At 44.3% G+C, this 21,609-nt stretch overlaps 1 protein-coding gene and 1 long non-coding RNA gene across 15 annotated transcripts in view; one reads left to right on the top strand and one right to left on the bottom strand.

Annotated features, from left to right (window-relative positions):
• The window catches only part of COBL (cordon-bleu WH2 repeat protein), a 176,290-nt gene extending 157,372 nt beyond the window's left edge, over positions 1 to 18,918 (bottom strand). For 2 of the 14 annotated variants that reach the window (XM_065052783.1, XM_065052780.1), the window contains exons 1-2: positions 10,981 to 11,168; positions 10,636 to 10,701 (exon numbers count right to left, since the gene is read on the bottom strand). In XM_065052783.1, the coding sequence (XP_064908855.1) occupies positions 10,636 to 10,679 (44 nt within the window). In that variant the 5' untranslated portion in view covers positions 10,680 to 10,701; positions 10,981 to 11,168. Of the gene's footprint in view, positions 1 to 10,635; positions 10,834 to 10,980; positions 11,310 to 11,493; positions 11,802 to 18,788 lie in introns of those variants that run through there. The other 12 variants (XM_065052791.1, XM_065052792.1, XM_065052779.1 and 9 more) reach the window with 12 other exon arrangements.
• LOC135578572 (uncharacterized) lies at positions 11,932 to 18,962 on the top strand. The gene is made up of 3 exons (XR_010470358.1): positions 11,932 to 15,901; positions 18,415 to 18,533; positions 18,824 to 18,962. It is a non-coding gene; the product is annotated as an uncharacterized LOC135578572 (long non-coding RNA).
• The last annotated feature ends 2,647 nt before the right edge of the window (positions 18,963 to 21,609 follow it).

The following is a 21,609-nucleotide window of genomic DNA, read 5'->3' on the forward strand; positions in this document are numbered from 1 at the left end:
TCAGGAAAAAAAATATAAATAAATAAATCCCTGGCTTGTCTTATATGACACTGAAGGAAAATAAACCTTAAAAAGAATTTGAAAGAAACAACGCGGCTGAGTCAAGAAAGGGATGACCCTGTATTGTGATCCTGGCATCAAGTGCTAAAACCCACCGAGACACTGTTTTCTAATTGCAAAATAGAACTACTAAAAGCAAAGAAATAAAATAACAGCTCGCACCTATTGATATTTGATTATCTCCAAAATTCACAATTTGTTTTATTCAGAAAGAAGAAGAATTCACCAAAAGTATAATCCATGTTCTTTAGAAAACTGCTTCCTGATACCTGTGAGGTTGAAAACTGGGTTAATACTAGTTGCAGGATAACTAACTGCTCTTTCAGGAAGGTATTCTGTTCTTACGAATCCATGCAGGAGTTGGAATGCGAATTTCATGATCCTGTATTTGCTTAGAAGTTAGGAAGAAAAGCAACCTTACTTTTGTAATGAAATGGTTTAATCATCAACACATAGTTCTAGGAATATGCTTAGATAGTTTTACAAAGTTGGTACAACCTACAAGACTTGAAATGAAGAGACAAATTTATTACTTAAAACTATAGTATAACTTTTTATCCTTGTACTAAATACACAGTAACTTGAAAAATCCAGAAATCTCTGATTTTAAGATAAAATACTTTTCTGTAACTAGCCACATAAAAGGTGAGACATAGCTGTTGTCCTTTTTTTATTTCTTAAGCTTGATCCTGGAGACTCTGTCCATCACACACGGGTACATCTGTGTCTGTCTCACAATGGAAGAGCCAGGTTTAGTAAGAAGAAAGTAATTTACACATATTCAGGAATAACAGATCTGATCTGAAGACAGCAATCCTCAACTTACTAAAGTAGGTCAGACAGAGCTATCTTTTGGTTTATAAAAGCCCCAATGGATTTTGGGGAGGATGCCCTGGCACACTCTGGTTTCTCCCCAGCACCTCTGTGCCGGGCTCACCTCAGGCACATCCACTACAGCCCACAGCCCAGAGCTGGAGGACCCGCAGCTTTGCTGGGCACACAAAGGGTCTGGGACCCACTGAGGACAGAAACTGCTCCCAGTTTGTCCCCCTCTGGACAAGGCACTACCCAGGGAATGAAGCTGCACAACAGACCTTAAGGAGTCAGAAAACAAGACAGTAAAAAGACTGCGTGTCTTGAAAAGCACAAGTTTATGCCCACCTGATGTTGTAACATTATTTGAGCATGTGATGCTCCTCTGAGTTGCTATGAGATGACCAAGTGACTCTTGAGTTCAGCACAGGCAGAGAAACACAGGTAATTAAAAGCAAGCAAAATAAATAATCGTGTTAATTACAACACTGGCAGTTCAGCAACATGATCTGACCTATTTGTTGCTGTGTTTAATGAATCGGTGGAGTCAGTCTTACGAGCACCTGAAGGTGTCACAATACCAAGATTTTAATCATGGCAGGAGCCGAAGGCTGGTCTGCTTCCCAAGGAGAAAGCCCTGTCCCCGCAGGGACAGACCAGAGCGTTCAGCTGAGCGACCGCGAGCAACACCGTGAACCCCGTCAGGGCAGAGAGAGCTGTGCTGACACTGAAACATGAAACGTGAGCCGTTCCCCCAAGGAACCCAGGAGTAATTTATTCGGTATCCATGAAAAGTACCATGAGAAGTTACTCAAAGGACACAAAAAAATAAAAAGGCAGCAATATGGACTCACATCAAGATATCCATTCCCGCATCAACACCCAGAACCATTGCTGCACCATTCAGAAATAAAGCACTGCCAGAGGAGGAGAGATCGAACAAAAGCACAGAAAACAGTTTTTTCTTCCAATCTGGCTGAAATTGTTTACTGATTTCAGAAATGCCCCTTGTGGCACTCTCAGACAAAAACAGAAGGGAAGACACATATCCCATGCACATTAAGATCAGACATGGTGCCCTTGTTGTATTTACATAGGGGCTTAATTTTGCTGCACATGCAAAATACTCACCTCAAACAGCAAAGAAAAATACAGAAAGAAAAGCCATCAAGGCACCAAATTAAGAATAAAAATTAAATATGTTATATTATAAAACAACTTAGAGCTTTTATTATATTTTTGGAACCTACTAAAGCAGGAAAAAATAATGCTTATTATTCTACACAATTCTCTCTATATATTCTATATATTCTACACAATTCTCTCTATATATATTCTATTCTATAATTCTATACCATTTTTTATATATATTCTATTCTGTAATTCTACACAATAGAAAAAAAAAGAAATATTGCTATTTAAAGGGTCTTGAAAAGAATTCACTACTGTATTTTCTCTTACACCAGAAAGCCACTGCTATAGCTCCTATCAGACCTGTGGGGTGAGCACTGGATAATGCCCACTGTGGGATGTGTGGGGTGGGAAGGAAGGCACACGCTTTTAAATCAAATGTCATCTAGATAATCTACAACAGAGCTCTTTGCAGCTTTCCTCTTATGTCCCTGGAGAAGTCGGCTTTGACTGAGCTGATTCTGCATCTGGTGGCTCTTACATACCGCACAGCACGAAGACTTCCACAGAGCCTTGGAGGACAAACTCCTCCTGCCACCATCACACCATCTTCTGACACCATGTAACTCAAATACCAAGGAGAAGCCCAGCAGTCTCACCCCAAGAAGACAAACTGCCTTTTCAGAGGAGAGGCAGACTAACAGCAGTGACCTGGGAGGTGGCAGCAACTGATCATCAATAGTGCACTCATATGCAGGCCCTTGAATTTTGTTCTTCTCTAGTTGAATTAAACCACAAAAAATTATTAATGAAAAAGTACTAATACGAAGATGGTTTATATTATCTTACTATGAATGGTAACACACATGTTTATTAAAACGATGTTTGCAAATTCAGAAAGCATCTCATCAACCATTGATGTCACCCATCTTGAACCTCTATGCATTTGTGTGGTCTTCAAAAAATAAGAAGTGATTAACCCTTGATAGCCTAAAACCTAGAGCTCTACCCTTCTGGCTCAACTTCACAATAAAACATCAGTAACAGCTGACTGGCGCAACATGCATTAATATAAATTAAACCCAACACACAGTGAAGGAAAACAGATACGGCAAACAGAATCATACTGCTTGTTAGTCACTCTTGCTGAAAACATAAAGTAACACCTATGTGATTAAGTACTTCTGGATTGGTACTTCCTGTTGAACCTTACAATATGACTATATTTAGAACACTGATAACATAAAATGTAATTATCTTCCTCAAGCTCCACTTCTGTGGTATGAGTTTGTGTCTTATCTGCTTATGTTATTGAGTTTATTGAGGAAGTTTTTGGTGTTAGCACCACAAAACGCAGATGGCTCAGAAAGTCCATATTTTCTTCTAGCCTCTGGGTGACTGCGAGAGCTCACTACGGAAACATTGACTGCAACGCAACAGCTTCAGGAATAGCGAGATTTGCATTTATCTGGCTTCTTCCTTGAAAAAAAAGTGAGGATGGCAGGCTGTTGGGTGGTCCTGGCAATTTGAGGTAGTAAAAGCTACTTCAGGTTTAATCTTCAGCCCTTTCTGTGCCAAGCAGGTCTTTGAAAGTGGGTTTTCTGTAAGCAAGCTCCCTAATCACCTGGCTGCTTATTACTTAGGTGAGGGACTCTCTGTCACACCTTCCTGAGCCACTTCTCTTTGCATACGCCACAGTAACATGGAAACAGAGGCAGAGCAATGCACAGACCAGCCGTCTACCTACTGCACAGGCCAACCACCGTTAATAAAAATAAGACACTGAAGGCTGCAGAACCAAACCTGAAAATGCAGTCTGTCTACTGCCACCTCTGCAAGTACCTCAGACCTAGCCCACACCATGTTGTCACTTCATTTACACCTCTCTCCTACCTGTTTCAATGATGCTCACAGCCTTAAAAAAAAAAAAATGAAGAGTATACCAGGGTTGCATCTGTTTTTGATTACCAGAGAAAACTTAGTACCTTCCACTTCATCACTGAAACTGCCAAAGGAGACCCAAGACTCACAACTCTCTTCCATACAACACATCCGAAGGAACACATAAAACATAGCTTAACATGCAAATATCGCGTTTAATTTACAGCATCAGCAGTAATAAATTAAATGTTTTGTTCCATGGGCACTCTCTATCTGGAAGCTAGAGTAAGAACAAAGGAACATAAACAGAAAAAGAACCATTCTCAATCCATTTTGTTTCCCATTTCTCTGATTGCAGTGACTACTCTGCACAAATGCACAGCGTCTTAGTCCACTCAATAGCTGGAGGAACAACAAAACTGAAAAGACATTTCTGGTGTGAGGGGACTAAAGGGGGTACGAAATGCTGTGTGTTAGTGCCACTGTAGTGCGGCCCTGCCACGCAATCCTTGTGACTCACTCCTTGGCATGGGTTAAGTCCCTGGCTCATCGCTGACACTCTCATGCTGAAACTATGACAACAATATACTATTCCCAGCATCACTTATTGAATGATAAGCAGCCTGGCTCACTGGTTGACTAACAGCTCTGGAAAACACTCTATACATTAAGAAGATTAATATGTTAATAAAGGTTTTAAATTCCATTAGCTGGAAATGCAGCTGCTTTTAAAATATCTTTAAAGCACAGTTTTAGCTGAAAACAGATTTTATGTCTTTCCCATTCTCAAATTCTAACGCAGGAACTGGCTTAAGCTGCTACAGAAAAATAAATTTGTACAGACCCCTTCATCTCTTAGAAGCAGCATTAAAGTGTGAAAGCTGTCAATTTTCATGGAAATCACAATGCCAGGGCAACACAAAAAGCTGCAGTATACTGAACATAGTCGTTGCCAGAAAATCAAGTGCTTGCTAATGCTAACAGAGTAGTAGCTAAAGGCCAGACACAGGGGAACACTTGTTAAGGCTCTGAATTGTGATTCAGGGGAAGCGAGGTATTTCCCTAACTCTGCCACAGTCTGCTTTTGGAGCTGGTCAAGTAAATGTGCTCACACTTTTACCTATATAAATAAAATGGTGTCTCCTACATATATTTCTTTAACCCAAAATAATATTGTTAGGAAGCCTTCATAAACGTTTGCAAGATAACTCAAGTCTGTGACAACAGGAGTCTTAACAAATATTTATAACACCACAGATGTTTAAGAATATATACACATGTACAAGAAACTCTCATTCCCTTGAAGACAAAAAAAATCCCTTCATTCTCACCCTAATCAGTTGTACTGTGATCCAAATTACTCAGCAAAAAACGATAAATAACTTCTCTAGCAAGATTAACTATGCACAAAGCAGCCAGGTATTTACTGAACTGACTTCAAAATGAATATTTAAGAAGTTGCTTTCCTCAATGGTTAGCATCATCTAAAACTGCGCCCATGTGAATGCTCTAAACTGTAGCTAACCCTCCCTTTCCTCAACTTTATCTAGTGCAGCATCCTGGAAAATTCACTGTAATTGGTGCGGCTTGCCCAGATGGGCTGGCAAGTGAAATCTGTCCCATCAAAATGTAGCACTACCTCCTGCTGAGCAGTAAAGCGCTTTCATAACGACAAGCAATTTGACTAAGATGTGAACTTACAGGAGCAAAACCTGCAGAAAAAATGAAGCAGGAATCACAAGGGAAAGATATGAAGAACAAATGAGACAGGCAACAACACGAAAGAGAAGGCTCAATTTCATCTACCAGTGGCAGCAGCGGCATAAAAAAAAAGACTAAAAAAAACATTGAAGGTATCTATGGGAAAGAAAATAATGAGAGATGATTAGGAGAGTGAAAACAAATCCTGAACCTTCTAGACAGCCAAGAAATAGAAGAGACTTCAAGATGCTATCTATTTCATCCTCTACTCTGGTACAAGACTAACAGATTTCTGCAAGAAAGGAAAGAGAAAAAAAAGGGCGAAAGTAAGATAGGAGAAATAGGAAACTGGAATTCAGAAAGAACAGCTGTCAGGACTGGATTGCATTGCGTTTATCTCACAATTTAGCTTATTGTTACAATTAATTGTCTTCAGCAATCCTGAGATATTAGCCATGACTGAAAACACAAAAGTCTTCCTGTATATTAGGTCAACGGTTATATTCAAATAGAGATGCAAAACACGGTAAAAATTGCCTTGTTTTGTTTTACGCAATAGCAAGCATAGTTCTTTCACCATTACCAGAGCTTTATTTAAGGTGACACACCTCTACTGCCACAAAAATAAATACTTTGGACCCACTCTAGCTGTGACAGGACGACAGGGCTAATGTTGCTTGTGATACCAGTAGAATGTATTACAGAGAAGTCCCTTGTCTCAGTTGTGCACATAAGAAGCACCATCTGAACTCTGCGGGAGCAGTGCATGTACAAACTGAGCCACAACACGAAGGATAAAGCCAAAAGCACAAATGTCACTCTTGCAGCAGGCCCAGGCAACAACCTTCAAAGCAGGTACCACGTGGCTGTTCCACATTTCTAATTACAGTCACCATTCTTTCCCGTTCAGTACTCTGCACAATACACTGAAATCTCATATAAATACAAAGCAAGGGAAACATACGCAAATTGCCCAGTTTTCCAATTTTGATTTACAGATTACTTATTTAGCTTTTCCTGTATACCCTAAATCTTGTAACATCTGAAGGTGAGACAGAGTATAGTGCAAGCAGTGGCACACAGACATTCACCTAGATGTTCTGCAGACAACAGATCCCTTCAGGCTTTTCAGGACAAGTTTTACAAATAATATGATAAACATAAGCATGATAACAACTTTTTTCTCCCCACCCCCTTTTTTTTTAAGCTGGATGTGCAGTTTCACAAAGGAACCCACTTAACTAGGTGGTATAAAATAAAAGGAAAGAGTTTTAAGAAGTTGAGATCCACAACTTGCCCCGTACCTGGGGGTTTGCTTTTCCAGGTTCTGCATGTAAGCGTTATTGATGTTTCACAGCCTTTATCTGACTTACAGGGTCACTTCAACCCAGCACATGAGTCCCTCCAAAGTCAGTGTGTCAGGTGTACCTGTATGTGTTAGTACTAGAAAGCCCTGTTAGGGAAGGAAGCTGCAGCACAGAAAATAAAGATCCTACTTAAAGAAAGCATTCATATATCTTGTTTAACACAGAGGCTTTCCCTGTGTTAGCCCTGTCGTCCTCTCACAGCTAGAGTGGGTCCAAAGTATTTATTTTTGTGGCAGTAGAGGTATGTCACCTTAAATAAAGCTCTGGTAATGGTGAAAGAACTATGCTTGCTATTGCGTAAAACAAAACAAGGCAATTTTTACTGTTATGATTCCAGAGGAAGCTTTTCTGTGCTCAGATGTAAAGGCATGAAGAAGAACCCAGGAACCACTGGTTTCCTTGGGAGGTGGAGATGCTTTCAGTGACAGGGGAAGATGCTCTGCACTCTATGCAGCTCCTAACGGAGCGGAAAAGAACCGATCCTGCAAGTCTCATTTTTGACTTGAGCCTCCTATGCCACTTACAACCAATGTAGGTCAATGACACTACTCTACAGTCAAAAAAGTCAGCAACCAAGACACCCACAGAGGCCTATTGCTGCTTTCCCTAATGAAGAGCACATGCAGCCACCAAAGCAGTAGCTTTTAAACTAGCGTATTTCTCTCTTTTAGCACCTGTTGCATGATCACAGAATAATAAATCCTAATTTCTGCTGCTGCTACTGATTGTCTTAAGTTCATCTTCATAAACTAAATTAAATGTTAATTAAATAAAGCATTATGGACCTGGTAAAGCTTTACAAAACTTGTGCCTAGCAGTGAGTAATAATAAAATTCTTCGTACTGAAGTGTACAATTATTTTTGAAACTGAGAAATGTGAAAAACCTTGCAACACCAGCACAAACTGCATTTTTTCTTTGCCAAACAAAATGAAAACAGTATCCCGCTTTTAAATGTGCGGTTCTTAAGTGGCTGTGCCATGAAACACATGCGGTTAATTTATCTGTGTAAAGCACACAGCAGAGCTGCTCTACCCTGTACCAAACGATACATTTTTTCACTGTTTAACAAGGGAAACTCGTAAAGTTGCATTAATGATTTACATAGAGACAAAACAACTCTGTCCAAATTTTCTTAAAAACTGTGAAGCTGCAGTTATTTTAACCTCTTGCTTTCGTACCTGCAAGTTTTGAAACTCAATTAGCTGGAAATGCACACAGCATTTCTGCCATGAAAGGAAAGTATTTCTGCCACAGTGGCCTTAAAAGCCAGCGTTCCCTGGGCACGCTCCATAGACGCAGCTCACCTCTGGATTCGCACAGGAACCAAGAACAGATGAAGCTGTCTTCTTGCTGCATTTTCCTGGCCCTACTGGACTTCCTCACTGAACGAGTAAAACCTGATTATGGACCAAATATCCACCAGTTGCCAGTACAGACATTAGCAACTTGGGAATTACTAACTGTTCTGTGAAACCCACTGCTGACAGCACAGGCACATGGAATCACAGAATGGTTTGGGTCAGAAAGGACCTTTAAGATCAGATCACCTAGTTCCAACCTCATTGCCACAGGCAGCGACACTTTCCACTAGACCAGGCTGCTCAGGGGTTCCAGGCTGGGAACCTCTGACTTGCAAGAAAAGACAATGAGCAGTATTTTGAGGCTGAAATCAGCTCAGAGGAAACAGAAAGGCAGTCTCCATGAGTGCACACAGTGTTGCCACCAGCTTCCACAGGAGCGGATTAGCACCTACGCGCTTTGCTATACAATATCGCAAACACATCTTCACCTTACAAGTGGATTAGCCTCTTAGAGCCGTATCAGGAGCGATGTGACTGAAGTTAATGCAGTTTCTGTAATTCCTGCTCATACATGTGATATCTAAGTTTACACAGATGAAAATGGCTACGTAGGATTGAGGAGGTTTGTTCAGAAATTCCCTCAGATTCCAGTGCTCATCTTTGAGATGCACTGACTTTACACTTTCTCGTTCCAAATTCAAACTCTTTAATGAATCTTTGGATACCTAGCAATCAAGACAAATTTTTAATCAGCACTGCATCTGAGAAATGCTAGTTCAAAGCACACGTGTAAATTGGCATCCTAGATCTTCTCTTCATCAGAATTTTAGAAAGCAGCTATGCTATTACTCTCTAAACAGAGAGGGGAGGCACATTATTTCCACTGTTTTTATAAAGGCTTAAAAGGTCACGATCAAACAGGCTCATTTTCAACTCAAAATAAGCATTTTATTTACAGAGTAGCAAGCTATGTTATGCTCTGCAAGTCAAAGCAACATTGCAGCATACGGTTTCATTACTATGGCTCTATAATGGCATCTTCACTCATACCTCCCTGTTCTACTTTCTGAGTTAGGCACTACAAGACCTCCTATCAAACACAGAAACTGAGGAAATAAAACCTAACAAAACTACAGTAGCCCACTAGCACCTACTTAGAGCTGTCATCTATTTAGTTGAAAATTAATTTAGGACATAAACGTTAGAACTAAAATCGCTGCTGAAGCAATCACAGTCTTTTTCAGCCCGTGCAGACGGTGTGAAGTAGAGCAGTAAATTGCACCAAGCACAGCTCTTAAAACTTGCCCAGCTTCTGCTCTGACAAAAGAGATCACTTAGGACTTCCTCTTGCTGCTGCTCTCATCGTTTAATTAATGGACTAATGAATTCACTGGTGGCATATTCTGTATTTACTTCTTCTCTTGAAAAAACCCGAATCCACCTGTGTTTTACGCTAGGGCTGATCGCTGTTTACCATTACTGCTGCCAGAGCGGTGCCTGTCACCAAAGGCAGGAGGCACTGGGAGCTGCAGCCGGCAGCCGCCCAGCGCCCGCCCGGGGCCCGGCCGGCACCGCGGTCACCGACCCACACCTGGCAATTTTCGGCATTTTTAATCCCAGACTGGCAACGCTTTTCTTTCCTGTGCTGCGGCCGTGCGGTAAGGCCGAGGGACCCACGGCTGGGACAGCTCAATAAACCTTTCAAAGGCTTCTGGCAGCTATTCACACACACGCAGACGGGCGCACAGGGCGAGAAGCGACGCCTGCGGCCGCGGGCTTCCCCGGACCCGTCCGCCGGCCCGATCCACCCCAAGACCCGCAGCCCCCCGCCTCCCCCGACCGCTCCGAACTGCGGTGGCCCGGGACGGGAGCGGCAAGTGGCGGCTGCCTGCCGCCCCGCAGGGCCGGAGCGCGCCTGGCCGGCCCGAACAACCCTCTGCAAGAAACCAACCCCAAACGCAAACCCCGCTCTCCAACTTCCCCGGTCTTGCAGACAGAGCAACAGCGACGGCAGCGGGGTCCGGACGCCCCTACCAAAGCGGAAAGGCGAAGCAGACACCTTTTCACGCTCTTGACCTTTCCTCATCCCAGCTCACCCCGCCGCTCCCTGCCTCCGCCGCCCCGCTCCCCGGCCGTGCCCCCTCACTCCACCCGTCGCCAGCCCAGCGTCTCCAGGGCGGGCTGCCCCCGGCACGGCGGGCGCGGACACCTGTGCGCCGGATCCGACCTCGGCAGCTCGCAGCCCCGAGAGGGGGAAGGAGAGAGGGACGGAAGGCAATGAGGCCGGCCGGCCGGCGGCTGCTGCCGCTGCCCGGAGTCGCTCCTGCCCGCGGAAGCGAGCGACGGCCAGCCCGTCCCGGGTCGCGGCGGGTGGCTTACCCGCTGGGAGGCTTGCTGGCCCCGGGGCGTACAAGAGTCTCCATGGCCGGGCCTCCCTCGCCGCTTCTTAAGGGACAGGCCGGTGCGGACGCGGTCCCGCAGAGGGGCAGCAGCGAAGGTCGGCGGCGGGGGGGATCGAGAGGGAGGGAAGAGAGGAGTGAGAGCCGGCCTCGCCCCCTCCCTCACCCCCACCTCTCCCGCCCGGCCCCGCTCCCCGCCCTGCACCGCCGCCGGGTGGCACTGCCCAGGGGCGCCGCCGCCTCCCGCTCCCCAGCCCGGCCGCGGGCGGGGATGCCCCGCCGAGGCGGCACACGGCGGCCCTTCGCTGCCCCCCGCCCGCCTTACCGGGCCGGCAGGGAATCAACGCCGCGCCGCGGGTACTGACAGCTCGGCTGTGCCTGACGAGGAAGGGGCACAGCGGGGCGGCGGGGCGGGCTGCGCCCGGGGTCGAGCGGCGCGGCGCGGCTCGGCTCGGCTTGGCCGCTGCCCGCTCGGCGGCTCGGACAGCCCGGGAGTGCGGGCGGGGGCGGGGGCGCTGCAAAGCCGTTTCCATGTGACTGGCCGGGACAAATGCAAACACGGCGGCTGCCCCCGCGGGCACTGCCGGGGCGGCCGCCCACGCCGCGGAGGGGGACAGGAGCGGATGGGAAAACCCGTGGGAGAGAGAAGCGACAAACCCCCCGGCCAGCACCAGCTCAGCAAACCCTCCTGCACCTCTCTTGCCATAAACTTGGAGAAGCCAAAGCTTGGCGGGCGGCTGTCCCCCGAGGCTGAGTCCCGCGGGGAACTAAGGCTTTTCGTGAGCCGCACACCCGGCCCAGCACCTAGCGTTGCCACGTATGCCTTGCTTCTTGTTACCTTTATTTTTATTTTCTTCGAGGCGACGCAGACAACTCTCTTAAAATTAGTAGCTTCTTTGGTCAGAGAGGGGCTGAAGGGCCGTGATGGGGCAGGCACGGCGAGGCAGGCTTCTGCGGGATGTTTCAAGCCAGCGGTGCGAGCCCATCACTGGGGCAGGCAGCGCGGGGCCCCCTGCACCCTGGGCCATGCACCCCGAATAGTGCGACGGGCCTGGCGGCAGAGCCTTGGCGGCGATGCAGGTGGCACGTTAAAATCTCAGCATGCTGCTTCGGAAACATTCCCCTCGCGCCGTTTCCCCCAGGAGAGCAACTGTTAGGCTTGCGTGTGAAAGGAGAACCAAGCTGGAGGCGGGGGGCCTGGCTTATGTTACTGCAGTGTGTGCGTGCTCTGCATTGGCCACCTTGGCCTCTCTTGGACCTTTCAGGAGTTTCTCTGCTCCCCGCCAGCCCTCTCCGTTTGGTTCACCTTGCTTTTCTGGTCATGGTTTGGAGGATGCAAACACTGCAGACAGGTCAAGCCACCAGCTAAGGCAGGGACAGGGAGACAGGAGCAATCGGGCTAAGCAAAGTGACAGTGAGAAACTCCAACAAGAGACTGCAAGGGGAAAGGGAGATGCTGCCAGACTCGCCTGTCGCCTGTCTGCCTCAGCAACAGTTCCCCAGGTTCCAGTTAATGGTCATCTCTTTCCCCAAACCCTTCCCTCCTGTCAGGCTTGCGCTCATATCTTGGCATATTCTGCCCGTCAGAAAGTGTCTCGCCCAGCTCAGTGACCAGGGTAAATACAATCAGATTCTCTGGCCCCAAAAGTGAGAGTTTCTTCCTCAGCAAGCAAGACTTAGCAAATCTGGGTCAGAAGCTTCATGCAAGCGATGACATTGCTATCTGCAAGAAACTCCCATCCCAGGCAAATTGTAAATATTTGGGAACATTCAAACATTGGATTAATTTGCCAGTAACAGAAAGGAAAAGGACACATTCATCTTTTCTGTATGACATGAATGAAATATTACTGTAAACATCCACCTTTGTTTTGTACTGAGGCTTTTGCATTATGATCAAAATACCTGTTTTGATGCATTTACCCCAATGTATAACAGAACATTTATTGTAGTATAGTCATCTTTAATTTTGTCTTCTCTCACTTTGACAGCTTGAAGTCTCCCCTTAATTCCCATCTCCTCAGCACATGCTTCTTTCTGGTCCTCCGTCCCTGATGTATACAGATGGCCTAAGGGCAAGTGAGGCAGCTGAGTGTCATAACCATAGGTACAGAAACAAAAATACTAATTTGCAGAAACAAAACATTGGTCTGTAATGTCCCTGTTACCATGGGTAGAAGTTGACTGAATTGCCGCAGTTCAATAATTACCCCGGTCATCTGAGCCACACACCACAGTAATGAGCCATATGCATGTTCCTAATTTGCACCTTTATGAAAATAAATAGGCTAGCTTACGTACTTTATTTTTTAAGTGGATTGGTTCAGAGTCTGCACGCTGTCAGTTACCATAACTCCAGAAATGAATGGTGATCTTTTAAATCACAGGAACTTGATTTCATAGCTCTATTCGTCATCTATTCCATCATTTTTCATCTTGCTTTCTTGCTCCTAGATCTAAATGAACTCTTCCCTATCTTCCAATAGATGCTAAAGCTGCACAAGCACAAAACCTAATATTCCCCTGTCTGCATCATTAGCAAACTACACAGCTCTGGTTTCTTCAAGAACCTGAGTGAACTTCCTTGCTTCAGCTGTAACTTCTGCCCTGCTGTGAAGCACCTGAGCAGGGATGTGCTCAGCCTGCATCCCTCCTGCTCCTGCCTCTCCCACCCCTGCCTCTCACACCCACTGGTGGGCCCTGTGACGCTCTCACTGCTACTGACCCCTTCCTTCAGCTCTTCTTTCATGAAGAAAACACCTCAGTATCTTGTCTGCACATTTGTGGTCCTGCTGCTGTTCCAGTTTCACTCATCTTCTCCTAGTGACTTCACTACTTCATGTTAGCTTGCTCTCTAGCAGCATCGCATACATGTTTGCTGTTTGATAGCATCTTCCTTTCTAAGTCCTACAAAACACCATTCTGGGGGTATATAAAGGCTGTCATAACGAAGCATGAAACAACAAAGTCGCATTTGCTTTTTATGTTCACTTCTTTTTATATAGCACAGCAAAAGAGCAAAAGCCTATTAATCACCAAAATCGTCATCCTAATGCATCTCCAGAGCGCTAGGAGTGGCACCACTTGTTGCCCACGGCCCCAGTTCTTCAGTCCCATTTAGCGGACGGAAAAGCCGAGTGGAATGCGGGGAAAACACTCCGCGATATGGCATGGGAATCTGCCTTTCTCCAACATCCTTGGCACTGGGCCCAGCTCTCAAAAAAAGGGCAAAGGGGGCATTTCTAGTGTGCATTGTAATCCCCACAATCAGGGTGCTATGCTCGTTTTTTAGGCAAAGGGCATTAGTTCAGAGAGGGGCTGCATGTATTGGCCAATCTCATAAAATGTCTGCGAGACTGAGCATGTTCAGTCCCCCACAGGACAGGTTTTTAACCCTTTCCTGTCTGTATAGCTATATCTCCATTTAGATGTGCCTCCTCAATAGATTTCCTAATATTAAGTCATTTAGATGACAAAATCCTTGCTGCAGAATAGTTTAGGCCTTCAAAAATAAAATTAAAAAAACCCACTAATCACCAGTGTGATTTCAAATTTCAGTCTTCAAAACATTATTCCTGCTTTTCCTCACCTTCACTGCTAGCAGTATTACTGAATCAAACCTTTAAGACTACATTCTTCTGCTAGAACTGGCCTGAGATGTTTCAGGAATTTGAATGTATAGTATAAACTTAACTGAACATGTAAGGAATCTAGTAAGACAAGTCTAATACCAAAGAATTTGTTTCTAATTTAGCAAAAAGACGTTAAAATTAGCTCAGCATTAGCTAACATGCACTGGTTAACTGCGCCTTTTTTCTAGTCTAGCACGTATCTCTTCCTATGATTTAGCTGTTTAAGAACCATCCTGGAACTGGAAAACAGGTTTGAGCTTAAAATAAGGCAAAAATACAAGAACCCTGAATTTATAGCAGGAAAAGATTGTGAATGGAAGTTAGTTAATGTGGTGTAGGTTTAGTTAATAGCAAACACATTTGTAACCACATAAATCCTTTTCCCATTCTAAGCAACCTAGAAATTGCGATTTAAGCATTAGTCCCCGAAAGAAAGTTGATTTAATGTACAATTGCAAAATTCCTGGCTATGCAATTATAACAATTAGAGCTGTGTAGCCCCAAGCTCACAAATGCTTTTATTTTGCTATCCACAGGCAAAAAAAAAGGAAATGAGATTTTCGGGGCTTGATAGATCATCCCATTGAGTCCCAGAGCCACCCTTCTTCAGAAAGTTGTTTTGGGATTTAGCCCTACAGGTCCTATTTTTATTAGGAACCTGAAACAATTGTGATCAAACAACATCAATTTTAGAGGAACATGTCAAAATAAGGAATAAAAATGATGAGTAGTTTTGAACAAATACGAAGTCGTCGCTGGTCTATATGTGACTAACATAACATTATCAAATGCCACTGAAGAGGCTGAATTTGCTTTAGAAGGGCACCGGGGAAACAAGGATATTGTGCTTGGCTCTGTCCATAGTCAGACAGTAAATCAGTGAGATGATTCTAGTTCATCTGTTGTTCGTCTTACTTATCTTGTGTCACGCAGGGAGCCGCCTTTGTGATTCGGTACCAGACTATACTTGTTCAGCATCTAGAAGGCAGCAAGGACAGTTTCTGCCCTGGACAACCTGGGGTTTTGGAACATAGATTTTAGTTTTCTTCACGGTTTTAGAGACTCAGTGAAAGACATCTGGGATGTCAATTGAGGCTCCCATGGAAAGAACCAAAAAAGATAATAAATTTCGGAAAACATGACAAAGAAGCCATCTGAAAGTACGCGTGGATACAGATAAAGGTTTATGTAGCTTCAGCTGGGATAGTTAATATTATTTCTGAGCTATAAGGTAATTAGCTCCTGCATATGCAGAAATACTGAAACTTGCCCTTTGTCTTTTTATCTCACAACCTGTTCTGTTCTGAAAGATAGATCCCTTCAGAGATTTTTTTCCTTTTATCTCCCAAAACTTACTGAAGTCCATGAAGAGTTTGGAGGGTATTTGGCCTTATTATACCTAGAAAAAGGAATGGGAGCGTGATGGAGAAATCTGGAGACTCTTTCCCAGCTTCTGCATGGAAAAGGCTGTTGAGGAAACCCCTGCTTGACCTCAGCGTGGTCTGGAAAGCAGCACGGTGAAGAGAGGGACGGCGCAGCACGGCAGACGAGCAGGCGCGTGATGCAGCGCCAGCCCGATGCTGCTGCAGGGCAGGTTGAGCACTGTCACGCCAGGTAAAAATATTCTGGAAAGGGAGGTTCCTTTTGCCTTGGAGAGTATTTCAGAGCACGCACGCAGGGCGGGGAACGTGGTGCATATGAACAGAGATGGGGAAATGGTTTTAAACCACGATGTAAATAGAATGAGAGGAATTTCTGTGAATGACGCAGCCACGAGGAAATTAAAAACAGGTTATTTTAAATGTGGCTAAAAGTGGACATGGCAGACATCAGCATAACCCAGACTGAAGCTGATATGTCTCTAATACGCTGACACAGTCTTGAATCTAAGAAGTGTAGACCTTTGGGGATTTTATTTTAAAAGTTGGGTGTTGATTACATGCTTATTCTTCCATTCTCCTTTTTTTTTCCCCAATAGTTTTATAGTCTGTTGCTTTCCCCTAACATTTCATTCTATATACTTTGGACAAATAGCCTTTTATATCCTCTCTTTTCCACCATTCATTTTACAAGAACTTTTTTGAGGAGTTGAAACCCCAGGCCTAGTCTGCAATTAAACTGACATTAATGAAAGGATATTTACCCGAACAGACTACTGACCTCACCAGCTGGGTCAGAGCTCATGTTCTTGGGCTCAGCTGCAGTAAGAACCTTCCTAGGCAAGATGGTAATGTAAGATATTTCCCTAAATCAAAGAGCTTCATGACTCATACTCACCTGAGAACAGTGTCAGAGAAGACAATACTGTTATCCAGGGAAAATATAAAATTAGTCTTTAAGACCATGTCATAACATATGACAGGAAAAAGCATCTGGGCAGTCTCGACCAGCTTGCAAACCAAATCAGAATCAAAACATTAACAAATTTATGTAAATGTTATCTTCACTGTATGGGGCTGGGCAATCCCGCTCAGCGTGCTGGTCAGGGTGACCCAGCTACAGCCTTTCCTCACTGTGAGGTTTTTGCTCTTTGTTTGCCTTGCCAAGGAGAGTATGAGGTTGTCAAAGCGGCATTTCAGAGAAGTGACTCACAGCCTCCTAAATACTGGTGCCACTGAAAGTCTCTTCATCTTTACTGCTTTCTGTCATTAAACCACGTTGTTCTATGCTTAGGGTTACCTTCTGTCTCAGTGTTTTTGTGGCAGAGAAGCAGAGCCCTTGGACTTCTCAGCCTAGCAGAAATGGTGGAAAGGGAAACTTAATGAGGCTGCTGCCTGAATAACTTTCCAGAGGTCTGAAAACAGTTCATTTAGAAGCGACATAAAGTCACAGCAGAGCACTTTACTTTGGCATGACACTCTTCCAGTCATTCAGGTATAGGCAGGTCAGGCTTTCATAAAGCCGGGCAGGACTGACAAGGAGATGGCAGAATGGACATTCCATGCATGGTCTATGGCAGCAATGAAGAAAAGAGAAAGCTCTTGCTCTCTCTGTAAGGTATGGACACGGCACGTTACCAGTTTTGCTGACGGTGTGCACGGCCTATGCAGCATCCTGGGGCTCCACCGCCGCAGCCAGGCCGCGCCTCTCCCCGCATGGCGCCCAGCTCTCCTCCCAGCCACACAACTGGAGCTGTGGGCAGTGGCAGCAAGGAGAGCCCGCCGCCTTCAAAACACGGGCTTTCGTCTGGGGCTGCAGCTACTAACTGCTGAGGTCACTCTCGAGATAAATTGGTCACCAAATGCCCTTAGAAAACAATCCGCAAGTGAGCTGTGTCTGTACTGAATACTCAATACCAGGGTTTCGATTTCAAGAAGGCTATTTCTATTTTCCTTTATATAATGTAGCCAAACTATAATCAGAATTATATCCACTCACAGTCCTCTCTATAAATATTTAACACTGTCTCAGATAAGCTTTTTTTAACAACGTTCACAACTATATTTAGCTCACAGACTGGGTTAAAACTTCTACCACTTTAAAACAGATTTTTTCAGTACAGTCTTTCTCTGAAATTTAGAAAGTTCCCATGGTTTGGAGGCACTGGTATCTCAAGGTTTCATTTTCAAGTTTCGGGATGGATAAATATCAACATACATTTTGTAGTATTTCATAGTTACCTATGTAATTCTAATTTCACACTTGCATCACCCGATGCACCTTTCATTTAAAGCAGTTACTGCTGATTGATAGCAACATAAATAAAAAGAGGACTTGGTTCTGTACTTAAATAAAAATTAATATGCTATAGATAGAGACAGATGCAAGTGTACTCATGCAAAACCAGAAAAGTAGCAGACTTGGTGCTGCTGCTGCTGTTTCTATTGAGTTACTTAATTTGTGATTGCCTTAGTTAAATAACATCTTAAAGCACAGAAAGTATTACATGCATGTGAAAACTTGCCAATATTACACTTAAGTCATATTCTTCGGTTGTTTAGAAAAAAATGAGATTCTTTGACATATAATCTCTGGAATTCTTCATGAACTGAACATAGCTGCATGCTGTTAAATTACTACCTGCACCCCCAAAGGCATACATTTTATTCATTCCCATCCGAAATGCAGACTTCATGAACCTGCTGAAACCACTGAATTATATTAATTTGAGACTTATACCCCTGAAGGATAAAGCATCAATGAATGCTGTTGTCAGGAAAGCATCTGAAGAAGGCAGATGAAGTCTGAAGACCGATGTACATGAAGTCTTATAAACAATTCAGACCAAGGCTACAAATGTGAACAGGTAAATAAATAAATGACTTACCATGAGGAATTCTCTCTGGGTATACTTGCATTGGCATCATGTACAATGCATTTTTTCCTAGCCATCAGCATGTCATGACACAATCACTGATGTGGAGAGTGGTTTCCCCACCACCTGCCCTTCTGACGCCAGCAAAGATTTCTTACCTCTCCCTTCATACATTTCAGAAATTTTACACCTTGATATCAATAAGTTATGAGACAGTAATAATTTTCTCTCTGTTTGCTAACATACCTTAAGACCAATCCTTCTGCTTATCTTCTTTCCAGAAAATATGGGTTAACTGCGTACGGCAAAGGAAGAGGAATGGAGGTCTTCCAGAGATGTCCTGTGGTACTAATCCAGGAGAACTTGTGCTGAGACGAAGTTCATTGTTGGTGTCATTGGACAGACATGGTAATGCAGGGACAAGATTGGGTAACGCTCCTCTCTTTAGAAAGGGTTGCAGTTGCCTTCCTCACCCTGCGCCTGTAAGCAAGACATAATTAGAAACAAGAAAAACTCTCCTTGAATTAACAAGGAAGGGATTGGATAAACTGGCCAGCAAAGAGGGGTGGAGGAACTATGGATTATCTGGAGAACATCACTGGCCTGATCCAAAGCCTACCGATATTAATGAGAGGTTTTCTACTGGCTCCAACTGGTTTTTCCGAGTCTTTCACATCACTTACAAACATGGGTAGTAATGACTGGGTGTTTTAGACAACCCTTCTTCTCTCATTTCCTCCCTTCTTCTTATTGAACATGTGGCTAATTGCATCTTAATCCTATATCTAGCCACTTGTACTGGTGCTACATGAAGCTTCACAGGAACCTGCTGTTTACTGGCCCCTAAAAGCATGAAGGAAGAAGTCCGTCACGTGTTTTAAATACCCTGTGCCTAACATGAGGTGGTTGATTAACCTTTGGAACCTTTTTATCTCTCAGTCTTCTCCTGGCTTGCCAGATCTCCTCACCCTGATATCTCAGTCAAGGGGAGTGGTATAAATTATGATATAATTAAAATGAAACAACACTCCCTTTCTTCAGGTGAGTCATCTGCAGGTATCCAGAAAATGCACAGTGTTAAAATTACCTCCGGTTCAGGGCGTTAAGAATACAAAGTAGTTCTTTAGAGTTCCTTCAGAAAAATAAATATGGAGCACCTCTAATTTATAAATAAAGAAAACTGATTTCCTAGTGTTTGCAGTCGCAGACTAGAATAACCAGATTGCAAAGCTTCCTGAGAATTTGCTACGTGGTGTGGCGTGCTGCTGCCTTGCCTCAGGGACAGCCCAGAAAGCAAACTCTGATGCAAAGGGCAGCATGTGGTTCCTTCTCTGTCCCCCATGGCAAGAGCCCTCCTGGCAGCAGCTGGCACCTGGCACTGCGCTGGTGTCCCAGCCGCTTGGCACAACGCTGATTCCCAGCAGAGCTGGCGGCCAGCCAGACCCACACTGCATCTCCACCTTCTCCACTTTCGACACACAGGTGGCTGACAAGGTAGGAAAACAATAGTCCTGCAGACACCCGTCTTTTCACACGATACAGGTATCACAGAAATGCCTTCCTGGCTGTGAAGCGGACCACAATCTCTTTAGTAAACAGGCAGGTGTCTGCAGAGATTTAAAGCAATACATTGGTTTGTTTCATTTTTATATTAATAACCTGATGAAATATTAGAGAAACTCACAAATTCACCTTTTTTCTTTTTTTTTTTTCTTTTAATGGAAGGTGACAAGTGAAAGTGTAAATCATCCTGAAATGCATTAGATTAATGCCTGCGATAACTGTGGAGGTGCTTTCAAAGTACTGGTTGGTGTTTTAAATCTAAGTGCCACAAAAGCCACATTGACTTAAGTGAGCACTAGCGAACCAAAATGCACACGGAAATCTTTGGAGACTTTCACTCAAAACATGTTTTGAAAACTGTCTACAGCTCCCTTGTAGTCCCCAAGAGAAAATGAAAGGCCAGAGAACATTTCAGTTGTTCACGTGTACTTTGCATATGACATGCCACAACACCCCAATGGTTATGAAGCAAGGGCCTGCTGGAGCACACCCCATAGGTGTGCACAAGAGTAACCAGCTGTGGGTCTTGCAGCAACCTATATGCCCGAAATCATCACTTCTGCAGAGTTTTCTCAGGGTGCTCAGTGCAAACAGCCTTCTGCTTGTCCTCCATCTTGCACTCGCAAGATGACCTTGGGTCCTGCCCAGATGCAGGAGCATGGTGGGTTCCCACCTGCAGATGTTCATGCACACTGCAAACTCAAAGATTTCTGTGCCTTCCCCCAGCACAGCTTTGGCTCGCTGCTATCGAAATCCTTCTCTGTTTGGTTGCCCAATCCCTGCTGGAGCATTGCCAAGATCACAGCGTACCTCAGACAACAGGTAGGCCTCCAGTGCACCGTCACACCAGTGCAGGTATAACCTTCCACTTGTGTGAGATTTTAATGCCATAGCACAGGAGAATATTTGTGCAACTAACATCGTAGCATGAGAGGATATTTGTGCAACTTGAGGTGTGGCATTTTTAACCCTTTGGAAAAGAAAGATATTTGCAAGAGTGTCACTGCAAATTCACAATACCTTGCTCCCTTATTTTCAGTTTTAAGGTGGTTCCCTAGAAAATGACAAAATGCAGTTCATTTAAACATCACAATTGCATTTCCAAACTGTTGTCTAATACTGATCTTGAAAATTATATTTGTTACCTTACTGCTTTATGAATGCCTCATTCCTTCCTAATGAATAAAGACTAAGCATGGGTAAACTAGAATGTAACAGACTATAAAATGCGTATATTTATGTGTGCATATATAATTTTATGATTCTAGAATTTTGTTTTCTTTGGGGTGTTGTTTTTTTTCTTTTTCATACTGACTTACTTGGAAAACCTAAATGCCTGTGGCTTCTCACAAAACCCCACCTGGAGTACTGCATCCAGCTCTGAGGCCCCAAACCTAAGACGGACATGGGCCTGTTGGAGCAGGTCCAGAGGAGGCCACAAAAATGATCAGAGAGCTGGAGCACCTCCCCTATGAAGACAAGCTGAGAGCTGGGGTTGTTCAGC

The sequence above is a fragment of the Columba livia genome, chromosome 2 (genome assembly GCF_036013475.1).
Source record: "Columba livia isolate bColLiv1 breed racing homer chromosome 2, bColLiv1.pat.W.v2, whole genome shotgun sequence".
Classification (NCBI taxonomy): domain Eukaryota; kingdom Metazoa; phylum Chordata; class Aves; order Columbiformes; family Columbidae; genus Columba; species Columba livia.